Raw genomic sequence first — 21,555 nt, forward strand, 5'->3', positions numbered from 1 at the left:
CCCAGGGCTTTTTCTTCATGTTCAGCAGATAATTCAGATCACTGGTTATCCGGGGACCCCCATGTACTGTCACCTTACCGTGGTGGAGGGGTTTGCTTGTCCAAATGAGTCTGGGAGCGATGTTGCCCGGGGCTTTAAGCCCCTTGTAGGGTCACCCAAGGCAAATAGATCCTAGATGAGGGACCAGACAAAGAACAGCTCATAAGACCCCATATGAAGAAGAAAATATTTGGATCACGTTTCCCTTTGCCCGGACGCTGGTCAGCAGGGCCTCCCACTGGAGCCAGGCCCGGGGGTGGGACCCAGCAGCAAGCGCCTGGTGGCCTATCGGCCTATACCCATGGGGGCCCGGTTGGTCACAGCCTGAAGAGATGCTGTGGGTCCCCTTTCCGACGGGCTCACCACCGGTGGGAGGGGCCAAGGGGGTCGGGTGCAGTGTGAGCTGGGTAGCAGCAAAAGGCGGAGACCTTGGGAATCTGATCCTCGGCTACTGAAGCTGGCTCTTGGGACGTGGAATGTCACCTCTCTGTTGGGGAAGGAGCCTGAGCTGAGGGCTCAGAGTAGAACCGCTGCTCCTCCACATGGAGAGGAGTCAGAGGAGGTGGCTCGGGCATCTGGTTAGGATGCCTCCTTGACGCCTCACTGGGAAGAGACCCCAGGGAAGACGCAGGACACGTTGGAGAGACTATGTCTCTCGGCTGACCTGGGAGCGCCTCAGGGTCTCTGCTCAAGCTGCTATCCCCGCTTCCCCATGACTTTCTCTGTCAACGATGGCCCATCAGATATGGCTTGAAAGGCATGCATGAAAAGATCTTATGCCAAATCTTACCATAGCTCCTAGTCTTAGACAGGGGTACTGGGCTCTGTCCAATCCTAGTTGTCTAAGGCTCATGGTTCCCACAGTGGTGGGCAGCTCAGGCTCTAGTTCCATGGCCCAGATGTACTGCAGACAGCACAGAGTCAGGCTGTAGAGCAGGATGAATGGAGAGCACAATGTGGCTGCATGTCGTCTGAAAGAAAGGACATCTGCTTGATCAGATCCATGGTATGAAACAACTCACTACTGCTGTCAAAAATAAAACTAATCAAAATGGATTTCAAATTTAAAGATGTAATCCAAACATGTTCAAAGATACTGTATTTTAACAATGTGAATACATTTTTTTCACATTTTCTTGTTACTCCTCCAAGGTATATTATTCTACCAGCACAGAAAGGTACATTTAGCCATTTAAGGTATATAATTGTGTTGTTCTTTTAACCCCTCTGAGGTCTATGATCACACCAGCGTGATCGGGTCGCATGATGTCATTACGGCTCAGACCCCAGAGGGTTAAAATGACAAAAAGGTAGAATATGCACTAATTTTGAAGGTACGGGGGCTTGTACTCTTCTTGCTGTACCAACAAAGCTTATGTTTACATTTCTTACTGTGAAGAACACATACTTAATTAGATTGACAGATTAGCATAGGAGGGACATTTCACAGAAAATCAGTGTGAAGGAGTCCAACAAAGAGGTGAACGGGGGACGTACATGTGGTTCAGTAAATGAATACAGATGTATAGAAGTGAGATTGCAACAGTCTGAGTAAGCAGAGGGGTTACATGAACATACTCACAAAGAAGAATGTATTCACCTGCCTCCTCGTATATGTACACATATGTATGTACATCTTCTTCCAGACAGCTCTGACAATGTTTAAATCCAGGCTGAAAACAGTTCTATTTAGCTGTACATATGACAACTGAAAGTATTTTATCTGCACTCTTCTCTTTTAATTTAATTAATTGATGATTATTTTTAGTTTTTTGGAATGATTTTTTTACCTTCTTGTGATTTTATGTAGCTGTAAAGCACATTGAATTGCCTTGTGTACGAATTGTGCACTACAAATAAACCTGCCTTGCCTTGCCTTGCCTTGCCTATAGCAGAAAAGGAAAAGGTTTCAATGCTTAATCATCTTTGAGAAGTGTCCCTATTCAGATACTCACAAAATTCAAATTTACATTTAGAAAAAAAAAAAGAGAGGGAGACATCTACTGTACATCTTGCTCCTAACTGAACAGATCTGGTCAGAAGCCAACATCTTCAGCTCAGATTTGATGTGTGCTCAGGGAAAATCTTCATTTTCAGTATAAAGAATGTGACAACATACAACATTCTGCCCCATCAACTTAAATATCATCCAAGAGAAATAAGAATGTGTGAAGGGACCCTTTCAGATTTTGTTTTAAACACTGACAGTGTCTAGCCTGGGCGAAAGCCGACTGTTGACTCTGTCAAACAGTCTGGGAAAACCCAAGAGGAATCCGTTTCCATGGAGGGCGGGACCTTACTCAGCAACTTAAATTCATTGGAGTAACGGAGTTCCCTTAACCAATCATAATGTTTGGAAATGACGTTGGTTATGCGCCGAGGTTCATGCTTACTCTCGCGAGGCTCTAGCTCGCGAATCACGCTTCCCACATCCGCTTTCATTATACCGGTACCATTTGATAAATCAAACTTTTCCCAAAGCCAGTTGGAAGGAGAGCTACGACATCCTTGCCACTAACAAAATTGACGAGGCATTCCTCTTGCTCTAGTTTTAATTGTGTAATGATCTCCAGAGTTGAGACAACTTCATGGATAGCTTCTAGCGTTCTTCCGTCGCCATGTTTATTTCCGCTGCGGTTGAACTACAATTACATGGACTACAATGGACTCCGCGCGTGAGTTCTGCGTCACCACTCGCAACTGTTTGCTGATTGGCAAAACACTGAGCGAACCGAGGTAGGGGGATTTGGCCAGACTATGTGCGGAGCCAAAATCTTTGGGCGGAAGTACGTAGGATGGCGTCGCCAGGCTAGACAGTGTCCACTTTAACTGCACAATCAAACAAGCATCAAAGCTGTCACATGAAATGGGAAACAGGCTGTTTATCCGTCTCCACATTTGTTACGACAACAAAAGTTAACAGTACCTGGCACGCATGATCCAGATGAGACAAGCCCACAGCAGTAGTACAAAAGTTAGCCAGCTGTGGTATGTGATGCTCCAAACCTAAACAACAAGCAGAAAAAGAAGAACATGGAAAAATATGGACTGTGTGATGCAATACTAAAGATTCACAGTAACTAGTATTATGAAAACACAAAAATGCTGAAAACAGTCTGTTTAATATGTGTATTAAATCATGGTTACCATCATGGCTATGAGAGCACAGACATAACTCTGCTGCATGACCACCTTTCCCAGCAAGAAAAATGGGCTTTCATTCAACTGTCCACTGTGGGCACCTCTAACACCTGTAAAAAAAACACATATCAGCAGTGAGTCCCACTAAAGTTGCAACTGACTTTGATGAATAATTGCATTGACACTTGTGGTGATATCACTGCCTGCTGTGCAGAGCGAGCAGAGCGAAGTGCAGAGCGAGCAGTCCCCTGCCTCCGAGCAGCAAACACCGTAACAGGCGCGGCTGTCGGCAGGCGGCAGCAGGCAGTGATACGAAGGGAGAGAAAATAGGGCCAAGCGATTGTGAGGTCTGACTTTATCTGGGTGAACGATTTTGTGATGCAAATGTATTACTCGTTTGAACGCATATTGTTTTGAGAAGCAAGACGCTTTATTTTTTAAACCCCAGCCAACTAGCCGGACTACCTTCATCAACGCCAAAACGAGGCTGGAACTCTGCTCACAGGACGCAGCAGGGGGTAAGAAGATGTTCATAAATGATATTGCTAGTATGGGATGTCATACAGCTTCATGTCAGAAGAGGCGAACTATCCCTTTAAGGTCATATGCGTGTAAAGGCAGATGAGCCAATACTTTTGGCAATATAGTGTGTAAGCCAGACCACAACAACACTTTTCCTATATGGGGAAAAGCAAGTAGGATTAATGTCAACAGTCTAAGTTGGGGAAAGGTATTGATTATATTTTTATGTTCTGTCCAATAAGAATGGATCAAGACTTCCGGTTATGGCCGCGAGCTATAGAGTCACGTTCAACTCCGCTCCGCTACGAACTTGAATAAATCCTGATGTAAATTGCAAAATAGACATTGAAAGAGTACAGGCGAACGTTGAGTACGACGAGGTGATGCCGAACGCTGGGAAAACGAGCAGGGACAGAGGGAAAACATCAACGCAGGCGAAGTTAACTGGCTTCGGGACGCAAAGCATGGAGCGCAGCGCTAGCAAAGAAGCTAACTCTGACGCAGCAGCTGCACCTGCAGAGCAATGTGGAAGTGAGCTCGGTGGGGCTAAAGAAGAAATACTGATGGCAATTAACAGCCTAAGGTCCGACTTTTCGACCAGATTGGATGGCATTCTGACCGCAGTTGAAGAAACTAAGAAAGAACTGGTTGATTGTTCGGAAAGAGTGACGGAGGCGGAGATACGGCTGTCCACAGTGGAAGACGAGCAAGCTAAGTTAAAAGAGACGGTTCAGACGCTGGAAAAATGGAACAGAACCCTGGAAGATAAAGTTATCGACATGGAAACGAGATCACGGCTGAACAATCTGAGGTTAGTAAACCTGCCCGAGGGAGCGGAGGCCCCGGATACCTGCTCATTTCTGGAGAGCTGGCTGCCGGAGGTGCTAGATTTGGCTCCTCTACGAAGCCCGATAGTGTTGGAAAGAGCGCACCGAGTCGGACCGAGACGGGACACTGAAGACCCACCGAGAACTTTAATAATGAAGTTTCAGAACTACAAACAGAAAATACTTGTGATGAAAGCAGCCAGGTCGAAGAAAGATGTCCTTTACAAGAACAAGCACGTCCGATTCTACAACGACCTGGCGACTGAAGTGCACAGACAACGGAAAAAGTATGACACAGTGCGACAGCAGCTGCGGAGCCTGGGACTTCGTCACGGCATAACACACCCAGCTAAGTTGGTGGTGACTTACAGAGAGCAAACGCACACCTTCAACACACCGACGGAGGCGCAGGAGTTTGTAAACAAGATCAAAGAAGAAGCTGGAGGAATGATGAAGAGAACTGAGTGACAGTTGCTGAGCGCACAATGTAAGTTAAATAACGGCAGGTATAGGATCATATGCATGGTAAGAGGGACTGTACAGTAAGATCATTTTTGATCTCTTCTTGACCGAGAGTTGCCCTCAATTTTATTTTCATTTATGGTGAGACTCTATTGAGTACAGATCCCGGGCTTATTTTCCTATTCATCTATGTTTTTTAATTCTGAATAACGTTAATTCACATGTTAAGGCTAAAGGAGGTGTCAGTGTACTAAATCCTGGTAATTTACTAAGCTTGTACATACACTTTATGCCCAGTTGTGTTTATTTTTGCAGGCCTGTAGCAAGGAGCACAGAGAGTTGACTGTTTTATGTTTTATTTTATTTTTTATTTTTCTCTTTTATATAATTCATAACAAGAAGGCCAATAGGATTGATCCAGGGATCTATCCATAAATAGCTGGAAGCAGCATAGGCTAAAGGGGGGATCCCATTCAGTTGGGAAATGGGGTTAATTGTTTCTTGTGGTTCAGTAAGTTCAGTGTGTGTTTTGATGGTTAAATATGTTGAACTTCTCAGTCATGTTACCTTTATCGAGGGAATATTGTGGTGTAACATTCTGAATGTCTCAAAGGGTAGAACTTAAATGTATATCCTGGAATTGTAGAGGTTTACAAAAAACTAAGAAAATCAAACAAGTGATGAATAAGCTAAGAGACATGGATTCAAAAATCGTCTTTTTACAGGAGACTCACACTTTAAAAGAAGACAATATAAAGATAAGTAGGAGATGGCAGGGGAGCATCTATGCAGCATCGTTTACATCACAAGCTAGAGGAGTAATGACTCTCATTCACAAATCAATACCTTTTCAAGTCTCTGATATAATTAAAGATAAATATGGAAGATATTTGATCATCCAGGGATCTTTGCTCTCAGTGAACTTGAATCTAGTAAACATTTATGGGCCAAATGCAGATGAACCCAGCTTTTTTACAAATCTACTTCTCATGCTGGCATCTCTCCCAGGAGACTACATAATAGCAGGGGACTGGAACTGCACACTGGACCCGATAAAGGATAGATCCACAGGTGTTGATCAAACTCATAAAAGGAGTAGAGTAATTATCAGTCATCTTATTAAAGAGCTGAATCTGTTGGACATATGGAGATACTTCAAACCCAATGATATTGCTTACTCCTGCTACTCGAGTACATTTAAGACATATTCACGTATAGATTATTTTTTGGTATCTGCAACATTGGTTTCTAGAATACAGGACTGTTATTACAGTAGCATACTAATATCAGATCATGGTCCATGTTGTCTGATCTATGTGGATAAGATGCTGGTAAAGGATCCACCTAGATGGAGTCTAAATAAGAAATGGCTACTAGATGAAAACTTTATTAAGTATGTAGGGAATGAGATAGATAATTATTTTAAAGATAACACAAATGAAACAACCGCAGGTATTAAGTGGGATGCCTTTAAGGCCTTCTTAAGAGGACACATAATTAGCTATACCTCATCCAAAACTAAAGAATCGCGGCTAAAGAGACAGCAGTTAGAATTTAAGATACAAACTCTCCAAGAACAGGTCTTTAGGAATAGAACCCCTGCTGTGGAAAAAGAATTACTGCTCTCAAGAGCAGAGTATAACAAACTATCTGCAGATAGGGCAGCCTCAGATATGATCAGGCTTAATCAAACGTTCTATGAACAAGGAGAGAAGCCCGGTAAACTGTTGGCCTGGCAAATAAAACAGTTAGAAACAAGGAAAACTATTGCTTCAATTAAAAATAATAATGGGGATACTATAATAGACCCTACTGAAATAAATAAGGAATTTAGAAAATACTATGAAGATTTATATGAATCTCAAGTAGAATATGACCCGCAGTCCCAAAATTCATTCCTGGATAAATTGAAATTTCCAACTATTTCTGCCGAACTCGTAGAAGAACTTGAGGCAGACCTAAAAGAAGAGGAAATAGGCACAGCTATTGATGGTATGAAAGCAGGAAAGACGGCAGGCCCAGATGGATTACCAATTGATCTGTATAAGAAATTTAAGTCCAAATTACTGAAGCCGTTACTAGAAGTGTTTTTGGAAGCATTTCAAAGTGGTAGCCTACCAAAATCTATGACCGGTACGGTAATAACACTGTTGCCAAAACCAGGGAAGCCCAACAACAGATGTGAAAATATGAGACCAATAAGTTTATTAAATTCTGACCTCAAAATTTTGTGCAAAATTCTAGCACGACGGCTTCAAGAAACATTACTTAGTATAATACATAGAGATCAAAATGGGTTTGTTCAAGGACGCCAAGGATTTCATAACGTTAGAAGGGTCCTTAATGTTATTCAAGGATTGAGAGACCCCTCGGATAAGGCCCTCCTATCTTTAGACGGTGAGAAAGCTTTTGATAAGGTGGAGTGGCCTTATCTCTTTAATGTCTTGGAAAGATTTGGATATGGCAATACATTTCTAAAATGGGTTCAGCTGTTGTATGTAAACCCTACAGCAGAAATATTAACAAATAAAAATATATCAGAACCGATCACAATTAAAAGAGGATGTCGTCAAGGGTGCCCTCTGTCTCCGCTGTTATTCACTTTAGCGATCGAGCCTTTAGCAATAGCTGTACGATCACATACTGAAATAGCTGGAATAACAATTGGTCAAACAGAGCATAGACTAGCGTTGTATGCGGATGACATTATTCTGTTTGTCTCACAACTTTGTAGATCTATTCCTGTATTGCTGGAGTTAATAAAAACATTTGGTGGCATCTCAGGATACACAATTAACAACTCCAAGTCCTCAATTTTATTACTTGACGAGAGAGAGAAAGAAAATCCACTTGGAGAAGCTTCCCATTTCAAAGTGGTGGATCAGTTTACATATTTGGGAATAAAAATTAGGTCCAAATTAGCTCCAATTGTAAAATTCAATTATGAATCATTGACTGAGGAAATAACAGAGTCAATTAATAGATGGACATCCCTGCCCTTATCCTTGATTGGTAGAATCAACATTATAAAAATGAACATACTCCCTAAGATACTGTATCTATTTCAGAACATTCCGATGTCTCCACTTGATGGTTTTTTAAAGGAAATTAATAAGCTATTTTCTGGTTTCATTTGGCAAAACAACAGAGCTAGAATTCGACTATCCCTGTTACACCTAACACATAGTAATGGAGGTTTAAAGTGTCCAAATATAACATGGTATTATTGGGCAGTACAGTTAAGGACTATTAAATTTTATTTTGCAACAAGGGATGTCCCACAATGGAAAGAAATGGAAGAGGAATGTTTGCGTTTGCCGCTACCCCTGTATTTTTACTCTGATACAGTGCCAAACTTGATAAAACAAACTACTAATCCGATTGTCAAAAATATGCTAAGAGTATGGTTTGAAGTACAAAAATTTACTAAAGAAACTAGTCGAATATCTCAGTACACTCCTATTTGGGGAAATCAGTGTTTTATACCAGGAAGAGCGGACGCTGTATTTAGAAAATGGGCATCAAAAGGACTAGGAAAAATTCAAGATTTGTATATGCCCAATTCGGATAACATGTTATCATTCGAACAAATTAGGCATAAATATGACATAGATAAAAAATATTTCTTTAAATTCCTCCAGCTTAGGGATTACATTAGGACGAGACAAAACAGTCTTTTAACCAGACCTCCAATTTCTGATTTGGAAAAAATTGTGTCTAAGGACAGTTTAAGTAAAGGTGCTATAGCAGAGTTGTATAACTATTTGTTATCAAATTCGGTTGAAAATGCAAATCATAAACGAGAAGCATGGAGGGAAGATCTAGGCACAGATATATCACTAAGGGACTGGCAATCTATATGTACTAAGGCTCACACCCAATCAATCAACACTCGATTTAGACTATTGCAGTATAAGTGGTTGATGAGAGTTTATATTACGCCAGTTAAATTAAATAAATACAATAAGAATATCCCAGATGTGTGTACAAAATGTACTGAGGTGAAGGGGACATTATTTCATTGTGTATGGCAATGTAGCAAGATAAAATCTTTTTGGGAGGAGGTTAAAACAGCAATAGAAAAAATGATTTCAAAAAATATTCCAATGGATCCTGCATTTTTTGTCTTAGGACTTTACCCAAAAGGTCACAAATATAATAAAAGTGAACAAATATTAATAGATATGTGTTTGTTGCACGCCAAAAGATCCATTGCAATGTTTTGGAAAAAGATCAGCAGACCAAATGTTACATATTGGGTGAAACAAATGCTCACAACTTTTCCTTTGGAGAGAGTGACATATATACGAAAAGGAAGACAGGATATGTTTGAGAAGATATGGGAACCGTTCAAGGTGTTTGTTAATGGTGTTGATCTGACAATTGACAATGAAGAGGCATAAGTAGTTGGTTATGTAAACCTTGTAACAGACTTAATGAGTTCAATACCCGCAATTATAGGAAGACAGTAAATTCTGTACAAATGTTTTGTGGCTGAGAAGTGGATGTTTGTGATATTTGTGATGTGTATGTGTATTGTTCGTTTGTAATGTGGTTTTGTAATGTAAGAAAATGTCAATAAATATATTGTTGTAAAAAAAAAAAAAAAAAAAAAGAATGGATCAATACACGTTCCACTGAAATGGCACACAGAAGCTGTATAACACATATATACTGTTAAATCCGATTCTTTATATTGGAAGCCCAAGAACCAGTTGGAGCAGTCTTAAGTTAAACAAAGTATTTAATGGAGGTCACAGGTCAAGTATCAGCGCTGGACTTGGAGAGACAGAGTTCTCGCATGAAATCCGTCCGACCAAGTCCCGAGATCCGGAAACATTTCATATTTATGTTCACCCTTATCTCAGAGGTTGTACCTACATTTGACGACGCATCATTGAATATTTACTCATGCTGTGAGCAGGCCATCCACCGTCTTCATCATGTTCTTTGGATGTGATAAACGATGTGTGTGTGTGAGTGTTGTTTCAGGCGTGCATCTACTGCACCAGACCTATCTGTCCTAAGAGACGCTTTATCTGACCCAGTTATTTTATCCCGCTACGTCATCTTAAAGTCTTGGACATACATTGCGTTGTATGAGCAGAGTGTAACGTACAAACTAGGAAAATAGATCATCTAGAGAACTACAGAATATGAATACATAAAGTCTAAGAATAAAGCCAATTTATAACAATACTATTCTATAAACTGTTCTCGTTACTTGATTGACATCTGTGGAAAAAATAAAAGATCATTTGGTACCCAGATCTTTCGGACTTTCCCCGGCAACACTTTCTCCTTGACCTTCTGTTGGCATAGACACGAGCATGATCTGAAAAAAAGCAGCACACTTTGAGTTACAGATACAACTCTTAACTCTCTATGTACAAATCATTTGTAATATGTTTTTGTCTCATAATCTGTTGCAATTCTAACCATATGATGGATTTTTAAAGCAAAAGATACTGAAACTTCTCCTTTAAAAATGTTTTTGCTTTTTTCAATTGAAGGTTTTCTGGCTTATCTGCAGTGTTAAAATGCTGTATTATCAACTTAAACATCACCAAATCTAAAAAGAGGCATGTAGAGGAAATATGGAATGTCATTTCATCGAGTAGTCTTGAACTCTCTCTCGTGAGACTTTTTTTCAACCCACTTTACACTCACATATGACAGTGAGAATATCCTTTTATGGTCAAAGTAAGCACCCATGGGAGCAAGAGCATCCATGTTATCCACCACAAGCAGAAAACAGAACCCTTTCACAACGCAAGGAACGAGTGATCCTGCTTAGCTCGTGGTTTTTGCATTAGAGATTCTTTAAGAAAATGTGTTTTTGGTTGTGAGGGCAATTTGATTCCTTTCAGCTTCATCTGTTCACTGCACTTCACAGACGACAGCTTTATGAACAAGAACCAGTACATCACTTGCTTTGCAGAGAGACTAGAGCTGAAGTGAACATGCAGGGTGCACGCAGCACATTTTATCATGGCACGCTCACTCACTGTTGACAAAAATGTCATCCGATGTCCGGAGACAGCGCTGCACTGGTCAATTACAACCCCCTCATTTAGTACAAAATTTATTGAAGATATGACAGCTGCTCAACACCACGCTGATGCTCATGCACAAGAGCATCACAGAGTTCTTGAAGGTGTCGGGTACCTTGGACACTACAATAGCTTTACTGGATTTGCAGGTTGATTTTTCCCTGAACAATGCAAAGGATAGTCTGCCACATGCCATTAGGAGTCACACCGTTGGTGTTCGATGTGTACTTGCAGTGTGATACAGTCATCTGAATATACTCCACTGATAACTAACCTCACTGATTCAAAGAGTAAAGAGCAATTTCCTCTTACTTATTTTCTTAGTCACTGGCAAAAAATGGTGTGGTTAAGTTTCCACTGTCAGCTGGCATGGAATGTCAGTTGAATGTTTTTAATGCCAATAAAGGTTGATTATGTGAACATGTTTTTTGTTGAAGCTTAGGTGAAACTATCATATGATATCATATGATATCAAAATTATCATACTGTTATGTTGACTTGAGTATATGCACATAGTGCTATCTGCTGTTGGAATTCTGTAGAGTTAAGGTAAAGGTATACAGGAAATCAAGCTTTGTTCTGTTATCAGAACATTTTTTACTGACTACCTTGCCAAGAGAAGAAGTAGGCCAGACATGACTGTATGAAAACAGAAAGAACAGAGCGTGTGTACATTTCAACATGTTGACAGTAGAGGTATCCAGAAAAGGAAGGTAAAAAATGAGCAACACTTGATACCAATAAAACCGCTGTAAACTGCCACACGGATGAAATCCTAATATTTAGCCAATAGGGATATCTCTACCTGTGTGTCATCTTCAGAGCTGTTTCTCTGTTGATTCCAGGACCTTAACTCCACCATGTCTTCCTTCAACTCTTTTTCCTTCTGTTGCTCAACCTGCCAAAGAAAAATACATTTACAAATACATATCAAAACTGACATTGTTTTTCAAAGAAATAAAAAAAATAATTGCACACGGTAGTTTCGATTGGTCATTTTTTTTGTTCCTCATATTATATTTTGCACTATTACTTTGATAACTGACAGTTCGTAGTCATTTGTTGTATGAGTAAATGTACCTTCAACGCAAACACATTGGGCCTCATGCAACAACCGTTCGTACCCACAGATTTGTTCTTAAGTCGTGCGTACGAGTGATTTAAGAGAATCTTTTTGTACTTTACGTTTTCTTTCAGGTACGAACAGAATTACGAGTGATCCAGACCTGTCGTAGGAGTTTCATAAAATATTCCGCTGTTATTCCAATCAAGTTTGCTTGACTAATGGATTGTATATTTAATTACTTGAATAAATATTCAAGATTCAAAAAGCTTTATTTATCCCGAGGGAAATTTCTGATATAATATAATATGTATAATATATACATTATACCCCATATTTATGCTTCAAGCATTCAAGGTCACCACTTTACACAACATTATGTTTGTACAAGAAACAAGGTGTCACAGTGTAGTTGTTAAATTAGCGGCTTCTTTTCAACAACAGTTCTGCTTGTTAGCACCCTATGCAAATTTGTGTTGGTCTTTATTTTTTTGTTCATGTGTCATGTAGAAAAAAAAGCATATTTCCTATGTATTAGGGGGTTTATTTGAATAAATACGTATATGTTATTTAATTCTTTCTTGGTTTCGAAAAGAGGACTACAATTATGCGACGGTTTCAAGATTGAAAAAAACGTCCACTGTCAATTTTGAGAATGTTTTTCTTAAACCTTTCCAATAATTTACCAGATAAAGCCAAAGTGAAGTTATTTCACATAAACTGAAATTACAACACTGAAGAACAGGCACATGTTATTGTCATACTTTCTGTTTAATACATTCAGTACCAATGTAAAGGAAAACGTACCTGGTTAGGTGTTGAATGACATCCTGTTTTAAGGACAGCTGCAACAGTAACATAGAGGAAAAAGAGTATTCCTGGGTTGACATAAACTGGCCAATCATGATTAGCATTAAGGTTGAGCTCATCAGGTAGAGAACAGTTTCCTGGTATGATGATGTCCTTCAGACCAAAAAGTCTAGACAAAAAACACAGATGAAGAGGCAGAGAGAAGAGCTGAGTCATAAAACAGGAGCCAGTTAATGAGTGACGTACAAAACATGTATGCAATTATAAAAACAATGATGTGGTGTAGTTAAAACGTTAAGATTAGATGCGAAAAGATGGAAGCAGAAGCTGGCAGGATCCTAATCGCTCACAACAGCAACTCTTGGACCCCGTACTCCCACAGCAAGTCGCTCAGAATTGCTGGGAAAACCCAGCCATATGCCTTCTCCAGGTCCACAAAACATGTAGATTGGGTGGTCAAATTTTCATGATCCCCTCAGTTGTCCAGCAAGGTCTACTGTTCCCACACTGCTCCACTTGAATCAGAGGTTTGACAGAGGACTCAGAGCCTCCTTTCCAATATCCTGGCTTAAACTTATCCAAGGAGTCTGAGAACCCTGATCTCACGGGAGATAGGGAGTGTAGGGAGATAGGGAGATGAAAATCCATGTGACATTTAAGAGGCATGTCAGCAAAGACAGCCCCACAAAATCCAGAGCCTTCAGCATCTCAGATGATCCACATCCATCCCTGATGCCATGTCACCAGGAAGCGTTTGAACTACCTTGGTAACCTCTGCCACTGCAATGGGCAAGTCTTACCCCAAGTCCTCAGCGTCTGCCTCCTCAACAGAGGACATGCTGGCCTGATTAAGGAGATACTCAAAGTGCTCCTTCCACAGCTTGACAATACAATTTTAGCTTCAACAACCATTAACACTGGAGCCCTTTGTCCACCAGCGGGTCCTTTGGTTACCACCACAATAGGCACCAATGACTTGCTTGTCATAGCTCCTCGAAGTCACATCCACAATGGAAGCCTTGAATATGATCCATTCAGATTCTTATCGATATCAGACACTTTTTCTATCTGTCGATGATACATGTCATACAGAGGCTTATCCCTAAATGATAGTTCCTCCTCGCCTCCCCTGGATTTCAGCTGCCAGAAGTTTTAAAGAAGTATTTAAAAGTTAAAAGAGAGTGCTGTCATGAGAGAGTCGCGGCAGGTGATGAGTTAACAATTACTGATATGCGCGGCGCATCCTTACTTATGATGTACATTTAGCCTCCTTTGCCTTTTGCTGAATGAAAAGAATCTCGTGTTTATTAAGTAATCTTGCCATCAAGGATGTCTGGGTAATATTATTGCCAAAGATTCTAAAGCCCACCCACACACGTTGCGATTGTCCCATTCTGCTGTGTTGTGTTCCATTGCGTTGCGTGTTGATTAAGCGATAATTAGGCAATCCCATGCCCTTCAAACACAAAAGTGGCTGCAGGAAGCAGAACGAACGCAAAGAGCAAGATGGAAGGGTGACTAAACTGCCCAAATTATCTTCATTTGGATTTGTGGCGAAGAGTGTTCAGAGGACGCTACGACTCTGACCCCCATCCCAACAGCAATGAGTGGGACACTCAGCCACCACGGTAGGCTAATCACGTAACGTTTACCGTCTGGTATAGCCTAATTAAGTGACATGGCTATTAAACGTCATAAAATACACGTATCGGCCTATAGGCTAAGGCAGCATCTAGGTTGATATTGTAAACTATTTGCAGGATGTAGTTGGAAAATAGCTAAAGCTAGATAGGCTAAACGTTAAGCTTAGCATATCTAACGAAAATAGACCCCCTGAAGAAGTTGTATTAATGTTTTCACATGTGTTGTCTATCTGCTCATTATACACCGTTTCTCCAAAATCATTTTGATCGATGAAATATTGTGTTCATTGGTGTTTTCATTCAAACATATTGTGCAACTTTTAATGTGTGTAGCCTATTGTACATCAGAAGTAAATTTCCTTCCACTATTTAAGCTTGGGCTCTGACTACGTCTTAAAATGTCTCTTGGCATATTTAGTACCCTGTGAAGTCTACGCTACGCTATTGAGTGAATATCATCTTGTTAGTATGGCTAAGGACACACGCACAGTCAAATACATATGTGATGAGTTAAACATGAAAATAGCTTAGTGGGTAGGCCTGTGAGAGCCCAAAGACCTTACGGTGCAGGCCCGTAGGCAGGGGGTGTTCTACAAAGTCTAAAAAGATGCATGTGGAGGCATTACAAAAATGTATATAATAAATTCGTATTCTTCATCGAAAATGTATACATTCTTTGAATACAATATTGCCTGAAACAGTTATCTACAGTCTCCGTTTCTTACTTTGAAAACCTCTCAAAGGGTTGAATTTTCAAAATTTTCCGCCCCGGACCCCACTAGAACAAAGTCCCAAAAATATACAAAAAGAACCCCCCCAAGCAAAATCCTGTCTACGGGCCTGACTACGGTCAAAAACCTGAAAAGAGAATGCAGGAAAGCTGAACGTTGACAGACTCAGATCTAACTTTCAGCAGCCACATCAAAGCTGTCACCAAGGGACTTCCGGTTATGGCGGCGTGCTAGGTAGTCACAACTTTTTGAGCTCTGCTGCTAGCTTGTAATAAATCCTACAAAACTAACCAGAACTTGATTTACACTTAAGCAACACAAATATCAAAGTACTTGGACATAAAAATGCCACCTAAGGGAAACAAAAAAGACAAACAAAAACCACGACAAGAAGACAAACACTCCGAGGGAGAAGAAAGGAGCGACGCCATGCCACTCGTGGAGGAGGACATTGAAGAAGAAATTGCCGGCGAAACACCCAATTCAGGCGAGAAAACTAACGAAGATATCATGAAAGCCATAGTTTCATTGAAAAGTGGTCTTTACAAGAAAATCGACGTTGTGCAACTAACAATTAGCGACGTGAAAAAACAGGTGCAGGAATGCACAGGGCGAATTGCACAGGCTGAGCAACGGATCTCAGATGTGGAAGATAACGTTAATGAGCTATCAACCAAAGTCAACACACTGGAAAACACCGTGAAAACTCTCACCGATAAAGTCGATGACTTGGAATGTAGAAGTAGGCGCAACAACGTGAGACTGGTGGGCTTACCGGAGAAAGCAGAGGGCCAGGATGCCGCAGCATTTCTGGAGGGGTGGTTACCGGGAGCCCTGGGGCTGGAGCCACGGGAGGCTCCGGTAATTGAACGGGCACATCGAATCGGCACCCTGCCCCCTAACTCAAGCACGGGACGTCCAAGGACTCTCATAATGAAATTCTTGAATTTCAGAGACAGGGAGCGAGTGTTGAAGGCAGCGCGAATCAAAGGGAAAATCCTTCATGGCAACGAGCAAGTTCGCGTTCACCCGGATCTTTCTGCTGGAGTGCATAAAATGCAGCGCAGCTATGATGAGGTGCGGAGGAAGCTGCGCGACAAGGGGATCAACAAACACAGGATCATCTTCCCAGCGCGGCTCCTGGTGACACATGATGACAGATCTCACCTCTTCCAAAACCCGGCTGAAGCGGACAAGTTTCTCCAGTCTCTGAGGGACTAAAATGGACCTGAGGATGGTATCTCTGTTTATTTAACTTTTTATGGCCGGTATTTTTGTTTATCCCTATTGTGAAAGTCTGGATTTAAAACGGACTGTAAGAAAAGACTAAAAAAGAAAAGACCAGCAACGGCTAAGTATTTAGTAACTTGAGAAATGTACCCATCCTCACTGATGAATAACAGGTATGAGACAGCTTGACTCTTGGTGTTCACATTTTGTCAGTTTAATACAACTGTGTGTTGAGGTTGGAAAAGTTGCATTGTTTAATAATAAGAACAAGAGTTTAAATGGTTAGTGTAGTATTGTTTCAAGCAGTTAGAGTAAAAAAGAAAAGTGAGAGAGAGGTAGGTGGTCCTAGGTTCGGACCAAGCTTTCATAAGCGGTTGTTAAAAAGAGGGGGGTGGGTGGGTGGGTTTCCATAGCAACATGGTACCTCAGAGTTTTTTGTTTTGTTTGTTTTTTGTTGTTGTTTTTTCTCTTCTTTTTTTTTTCTCTCATTGCTATGCTTACTTTGGGGATGTTTTCTCCAGGGCACCATTAATATGACCCAAATAATCTATGACAAATAATCTATTTAAGCTAAAATTCACTTCATGGAACTGTAGAGGTTTGAATAAAATTGCAAAGATAAAGCAAGTGATGAGCAGGATAAAATTTTTACAATCAAAAATAATTTTCTTACAAGAAACTCATCTGCTAAGTGGGGATGTCTCTAAGATAAGAAGAAGGTGGCAGGGTCAGGTGTTCTCTGCTCCTTATACTACTCATGCTAGAGGAGTCATGATATTGATTCATAAGTCAGTCCCCTTCCAAATCCATAATGTTGTAGGGGATCCTGCTGGCAGATATATCATAGTGCAAGGTACTTTGCTATCCGAAAATATAAATCTGATAAATGTTTATGGGCCAAACGAAGATGACCCCAAATTCTACAACAATCTATTCCTGACAATTTCAAATCTTTCAGGACACTATGTAGTAGCTGGTGATTTCAACTGCACACTAGAGCCGTCAAGGGATAGATCATCAGGCTTTGATAACACTCATACTAGATCGAGGAAGACAATACACCATTTTATGAAAGAGTTAAATTTATTGGATATATGGAGATATGGAAATCCAGATGCAGTGGAGTACTCCTGCTATTCTGGCACTTACAAGACTCATTCACGAATAGATTTTTTCCTAGTTTCAGCATTACTTGTTTCCAAAATTAGGGAGTGCCGGTATAGCAGCATAGTTCTATCTGACCATGCAGCAGTATCCTTCATATATGAAGATGTCAAGCTTGTAAGAGACCCTCCAAAATGGCGCTTCCAACCAGAGTGGCTTATGGACCCTGCATTTGTAGATTTCTTAGATAAACAAATTGACCTGTATTTTGAATGTAACACCTCTGAAACTTCGGCTAGTATAAGGTGGGAGGCATTTAAGGCCTTCATTAGGGGTCAAATTATCTGTTTCACTAGCTCAAAAAAAAAGAGAGCACAAATGGAAATGAGGACGCTAGAAGGGAAAATTAAAAGACTTGAAACCGATCTCTATCAAAATAAATGTAGCTCACCAGAGAAGCATGCAGAACTTCTTGTTCTCAGATCTCAGTATAATGAACTATCAGCTAACAAAACAGCTGCCAACCTGCTGAAACTCAAACAATCATACTATGAACAAGGGGAAAAATCTGGGAAAATATTAGCGTGGCGCATTAAACAACAACAAACAGAAAGGTCAATTAATTATATAGAAACTTCAAATGGGAAAACTGTTGTGAATCCTGAAGAAATTAGTGAGACGTTCAGGGCCTTCTATGAGAGACTATATAGTTCTGAATGCTCTTCTGACCTGGACGGGCAGATAAAGTTTTTGAATGACCTCAATATCCCAAAACTTCCTGAAGAGGAGAGTAAGACATTAGATGAAGAAATAACAAAACAGGAGATAGCAGATGCAATGGGCTCTATGCAGGCCGGAAAAGCAGCAGGCCTAGATGGCATTCCCATAGATCTATACAAAACATTTAAACTCAAATTACTGACACCCTTATTGGAGCTGTTTCAGGAATCCTTCAGGAATGGTCTCCTTCCCACATCCATGAGGGTTGCCTTAATTACACTGCTTCCAAAACCGGGAAAACCAAATACAAAATGCGAAAATATGCGGCCAATTAGCCTCCTAAATTCAGACACAAAAATATTATGCAAAGTTCTTGCAAGAAGATTAGAAGGCCAGCTCTCTCGACTGGTGGGAGGGGATCAAAATGGATTTATCCAAGGTAGACAAAGGTGTCACAATGTCAGGCGAGTACTGAATATTCTACACAAACAAAGAGCGGCAAAAGACACAGCCTTGCTTTCACTTGATGCAGAGAAGGCTTTCGACCGTGTCGAGTGGCCTTATCTGTTCGAAGTGCTTGCCCGCTTTGGCTTTGGAGTTAGATTTTGTAAATGGGTCAGATTGCTTTGTACAGGACTAAACCATTTAATATCTCTAGAAGTTGCCCACAAGGAAGCCCCCTATCTCCATTACTGTTTGTTCTTGCAATAGAACCACTTGCCATAGCAATTAGGACACAAACAGATATTTATGGAATTTTGGAGGGTCAGATGGAACATAAGATAGCGCTTTTTGCCGACGACGTAATTTTGTTCCTTAAAAAATTGAATAGTTCCATTCCAGCACTTATAGATCTTATTGAAACCTTTGGAAAAATATCTGGATACAAAATTAATAATTCAAAGTCCTCTATAATGTTACTTAATGACTCGGATAGGATAAATGGCAAGGTCCGCGTCTCTCCTTTTAACTCTACAGATCATTTTACATATTTGGGTATAAAAATTTTTCCAGATGTGAACAAAATCTCTCAAATAAATTATGACTCACTGCAGGAAACTACAACCTCGTCTCTAGAACGCTGGACATCATTACCAATTTCAATGATTGGCATGATAAATATCCTAAAAATGAACATTCTTCCTAAATTTATTTATTTATTCCAAAATATCCCCTCACCCCCTCCCTCTTCCATGTTTACTAGAATTAGAAAATTGTTTACCAACTTTATTTGGCAAAATAAACGTCCAAGATTACGTTTATCTTTAATATATCTTCCATACGATCGAGGAGGCCTTCAGTGCCCAAACATCCAGTGGTACTACTGGGCAGCTCAACTGCGGTCCATCATGTTTTACTTCTCTTCTGAAAACACCCCTGCCTGGATAGACTTGGAATCTTGCTCGGTGAGGCCTAGCTTACCACTTAACTTGTTTTTGCATTCAGCGGATCGGAAAAGTCTGAGGAAAAATACAGACAACCCTATCGTATTAAATATGATTGACATTTGGTTTGATACTTGTAAATATTTGAACATCAACCCGTCTTGGTCACGTTTTAGTCCTATTTGGGGTAATACCAATTTCAAACCAGGGAGTAGCGATTCAGGATTCAGAACGTGGGCTGAAAAGGGATTAAGGAAAGTGCAAGATATGTACAGAAAAGATGGTGTATTTATGTCCTTTTCAGAAATATCAACCAAATATAACATCCCAAAAACGCATTTCTTTAAATACCTTCAAATTAGAAATTTTATATCGTCTTCTCAAAAACATTCACTGGACATACCTATCACTTCCTCATTAGAGGCAGCAATTATAGGACATTGTTATGATAAAGGTTTAATCTCATCCCTGTACGATTTATTCATATCTGGGTCTGATGAATCTTCAAAACATAAGTTGAGACTGTGGATGGAAGATATAGGCGATGAAATATCACTACAAGACTGGAAAGGGGCATGTATGAAGGCTCAGAAACAAACAATTAACAGCAATCTGAAACTTATTCAGTATAAGTGGCTGATGCGTACATACATAACCCCAGTCAAACTACACAAGTTTAATAATAACATCCCTGATACATGTATTAAGTGCAATGAAACAAAAGGAACGTTATACCACTGCATATGGGAATGTGTGATAGTGAAATCCTTTTGGCAAGATATTATTAATATGATCGATCAAATATTAGCTAAGAAGTTACCACTGGACCCTAAGCTTTTCCTTCTGGGCATATACCCAACTATACCACACTTACAAAGTAAAGAATCTAGACTTGTAGATATGTGTATATTACAAGCTAAACATATCATTTCCTTTCATTGGAAAAAGATTGATGGACCAAGAATTGGACGATGGATTAAAGAGATGGCATCAAACATGACAATGGAAAAGATAACATACATTATTAGACGGAAACAACATGTTTTTGATGATACCTGGAGACCTTTTATAAGTTTTCTAAGACATGATGCTAATGTTGGTAACTTGCTCCAGCAAGAAGAGACTTTGAGGGAGTAGAATGTCTGCGTAATACGACATAATGCTCTGAGAAACGCCCTTAACACTCATTGTATTTGTACAGCAACGCTGTAACTGTTTTCAGTACAAATATTTAAAAAGTATGTATTATTATATACTTATTCATCTATCTCTATTTTTATGTCTTGTTTTTATTTCATTTATTTATTTACTTATTGCTTTTTTACTTTATCTTCATATTATTTTTAGAGTTTTAACATGTTTTTCTTATACTTATTTGGTGGGGGGAAGAGGGGAGGGGAGGGAGAATAGGGAGGAAAAGTTTGCTTTGTTGCATGTATTAATGCCTTGTTTGACTTGATGTAATTCGCAAACAAAAACTAATAAACACATGCATAAAAAAAAAAAAGCTGTCACCAAGGCAGCTTTTTACCATCTCAGAAACATCAACAGAATTAAAGGTTTCCTCTCCCAAACAGACCAGGAGAAACTCATCCATGCATTCATCTCCAGTAGACTCGATTACTGTAATGCTCTTTTAACTGGACTTCCCACAAAGAGCATTAAACATCTGCAGCTCCTCCAGAACGCTGCTGCTGGAGTTTTAACCCGGACTAAGAGATCTGAACACATCACACCAGTTTTAAAATCTTTACTCTGGCTTCCAGTCAGTCATAGAATAGATTTTAAAAGCCTGCTGATGGTTTACAATCTGTGATATGTTCAG

The 21,555-nt window shown here is 40.1% G+C and overlaps 1 protein-coding gene across 3 annotated transcripts in view; it reads right to left on the reverse strand.

The window, feature by feature from the left end:
• Positions 1-21,555, reverse strand: part of piezo1 (piezo type mechanosensitive ion channel component 1 (Er blood group)) — a 146,516-nt gene that overhangs the window by 68,468 nt on the left and 56,493 nt on the right. For all 3 annotated transcript variants that reach the window (XM_075482342.1, XM_075482335.1, XM_075482351.1), the window contains exons 7-12: positions 12,915-13,086; positions 11,850-11,942; positions 10,257-10,326; positions 3,187-3,290; positions 2,966-3,045; positions 830-1,010 (exon numbers count right to left, since the gene is read on the reverse strand). In XM_075482342.1, the coding sequence (XP_075338457.1) occupies positions 830-1,010; positions 2,966-3,045; positions 3,187-3,290; positions 10,257-10,326; positions 11,850-11,942; positions 12,915-13,086 (700 nt within the window). The remainder of the gene's footprint in view (positions 1-829; positions 1,011-2,965; positions 3,046-3,186; positions 3,291-10,256; positions 10,327-11,849; positions 11,943-12,914; positions 13,087-21,555) is intronic.

This window comes from Odontesthes bonariensis, chromosome 2, assembly GCF_027942865.1.
Source record: "Odontesthes bonariensis isolate fOdoBon6 chromosome 2, fOdoBon6.hap1, whole genome shotgun sequence".
NCBI lineage: Eukaryota > Metazoa > Chordata > Actinopteri > Atheriniformes > Atherinopsidae > Odontesthes > Odontesthes bonariensis.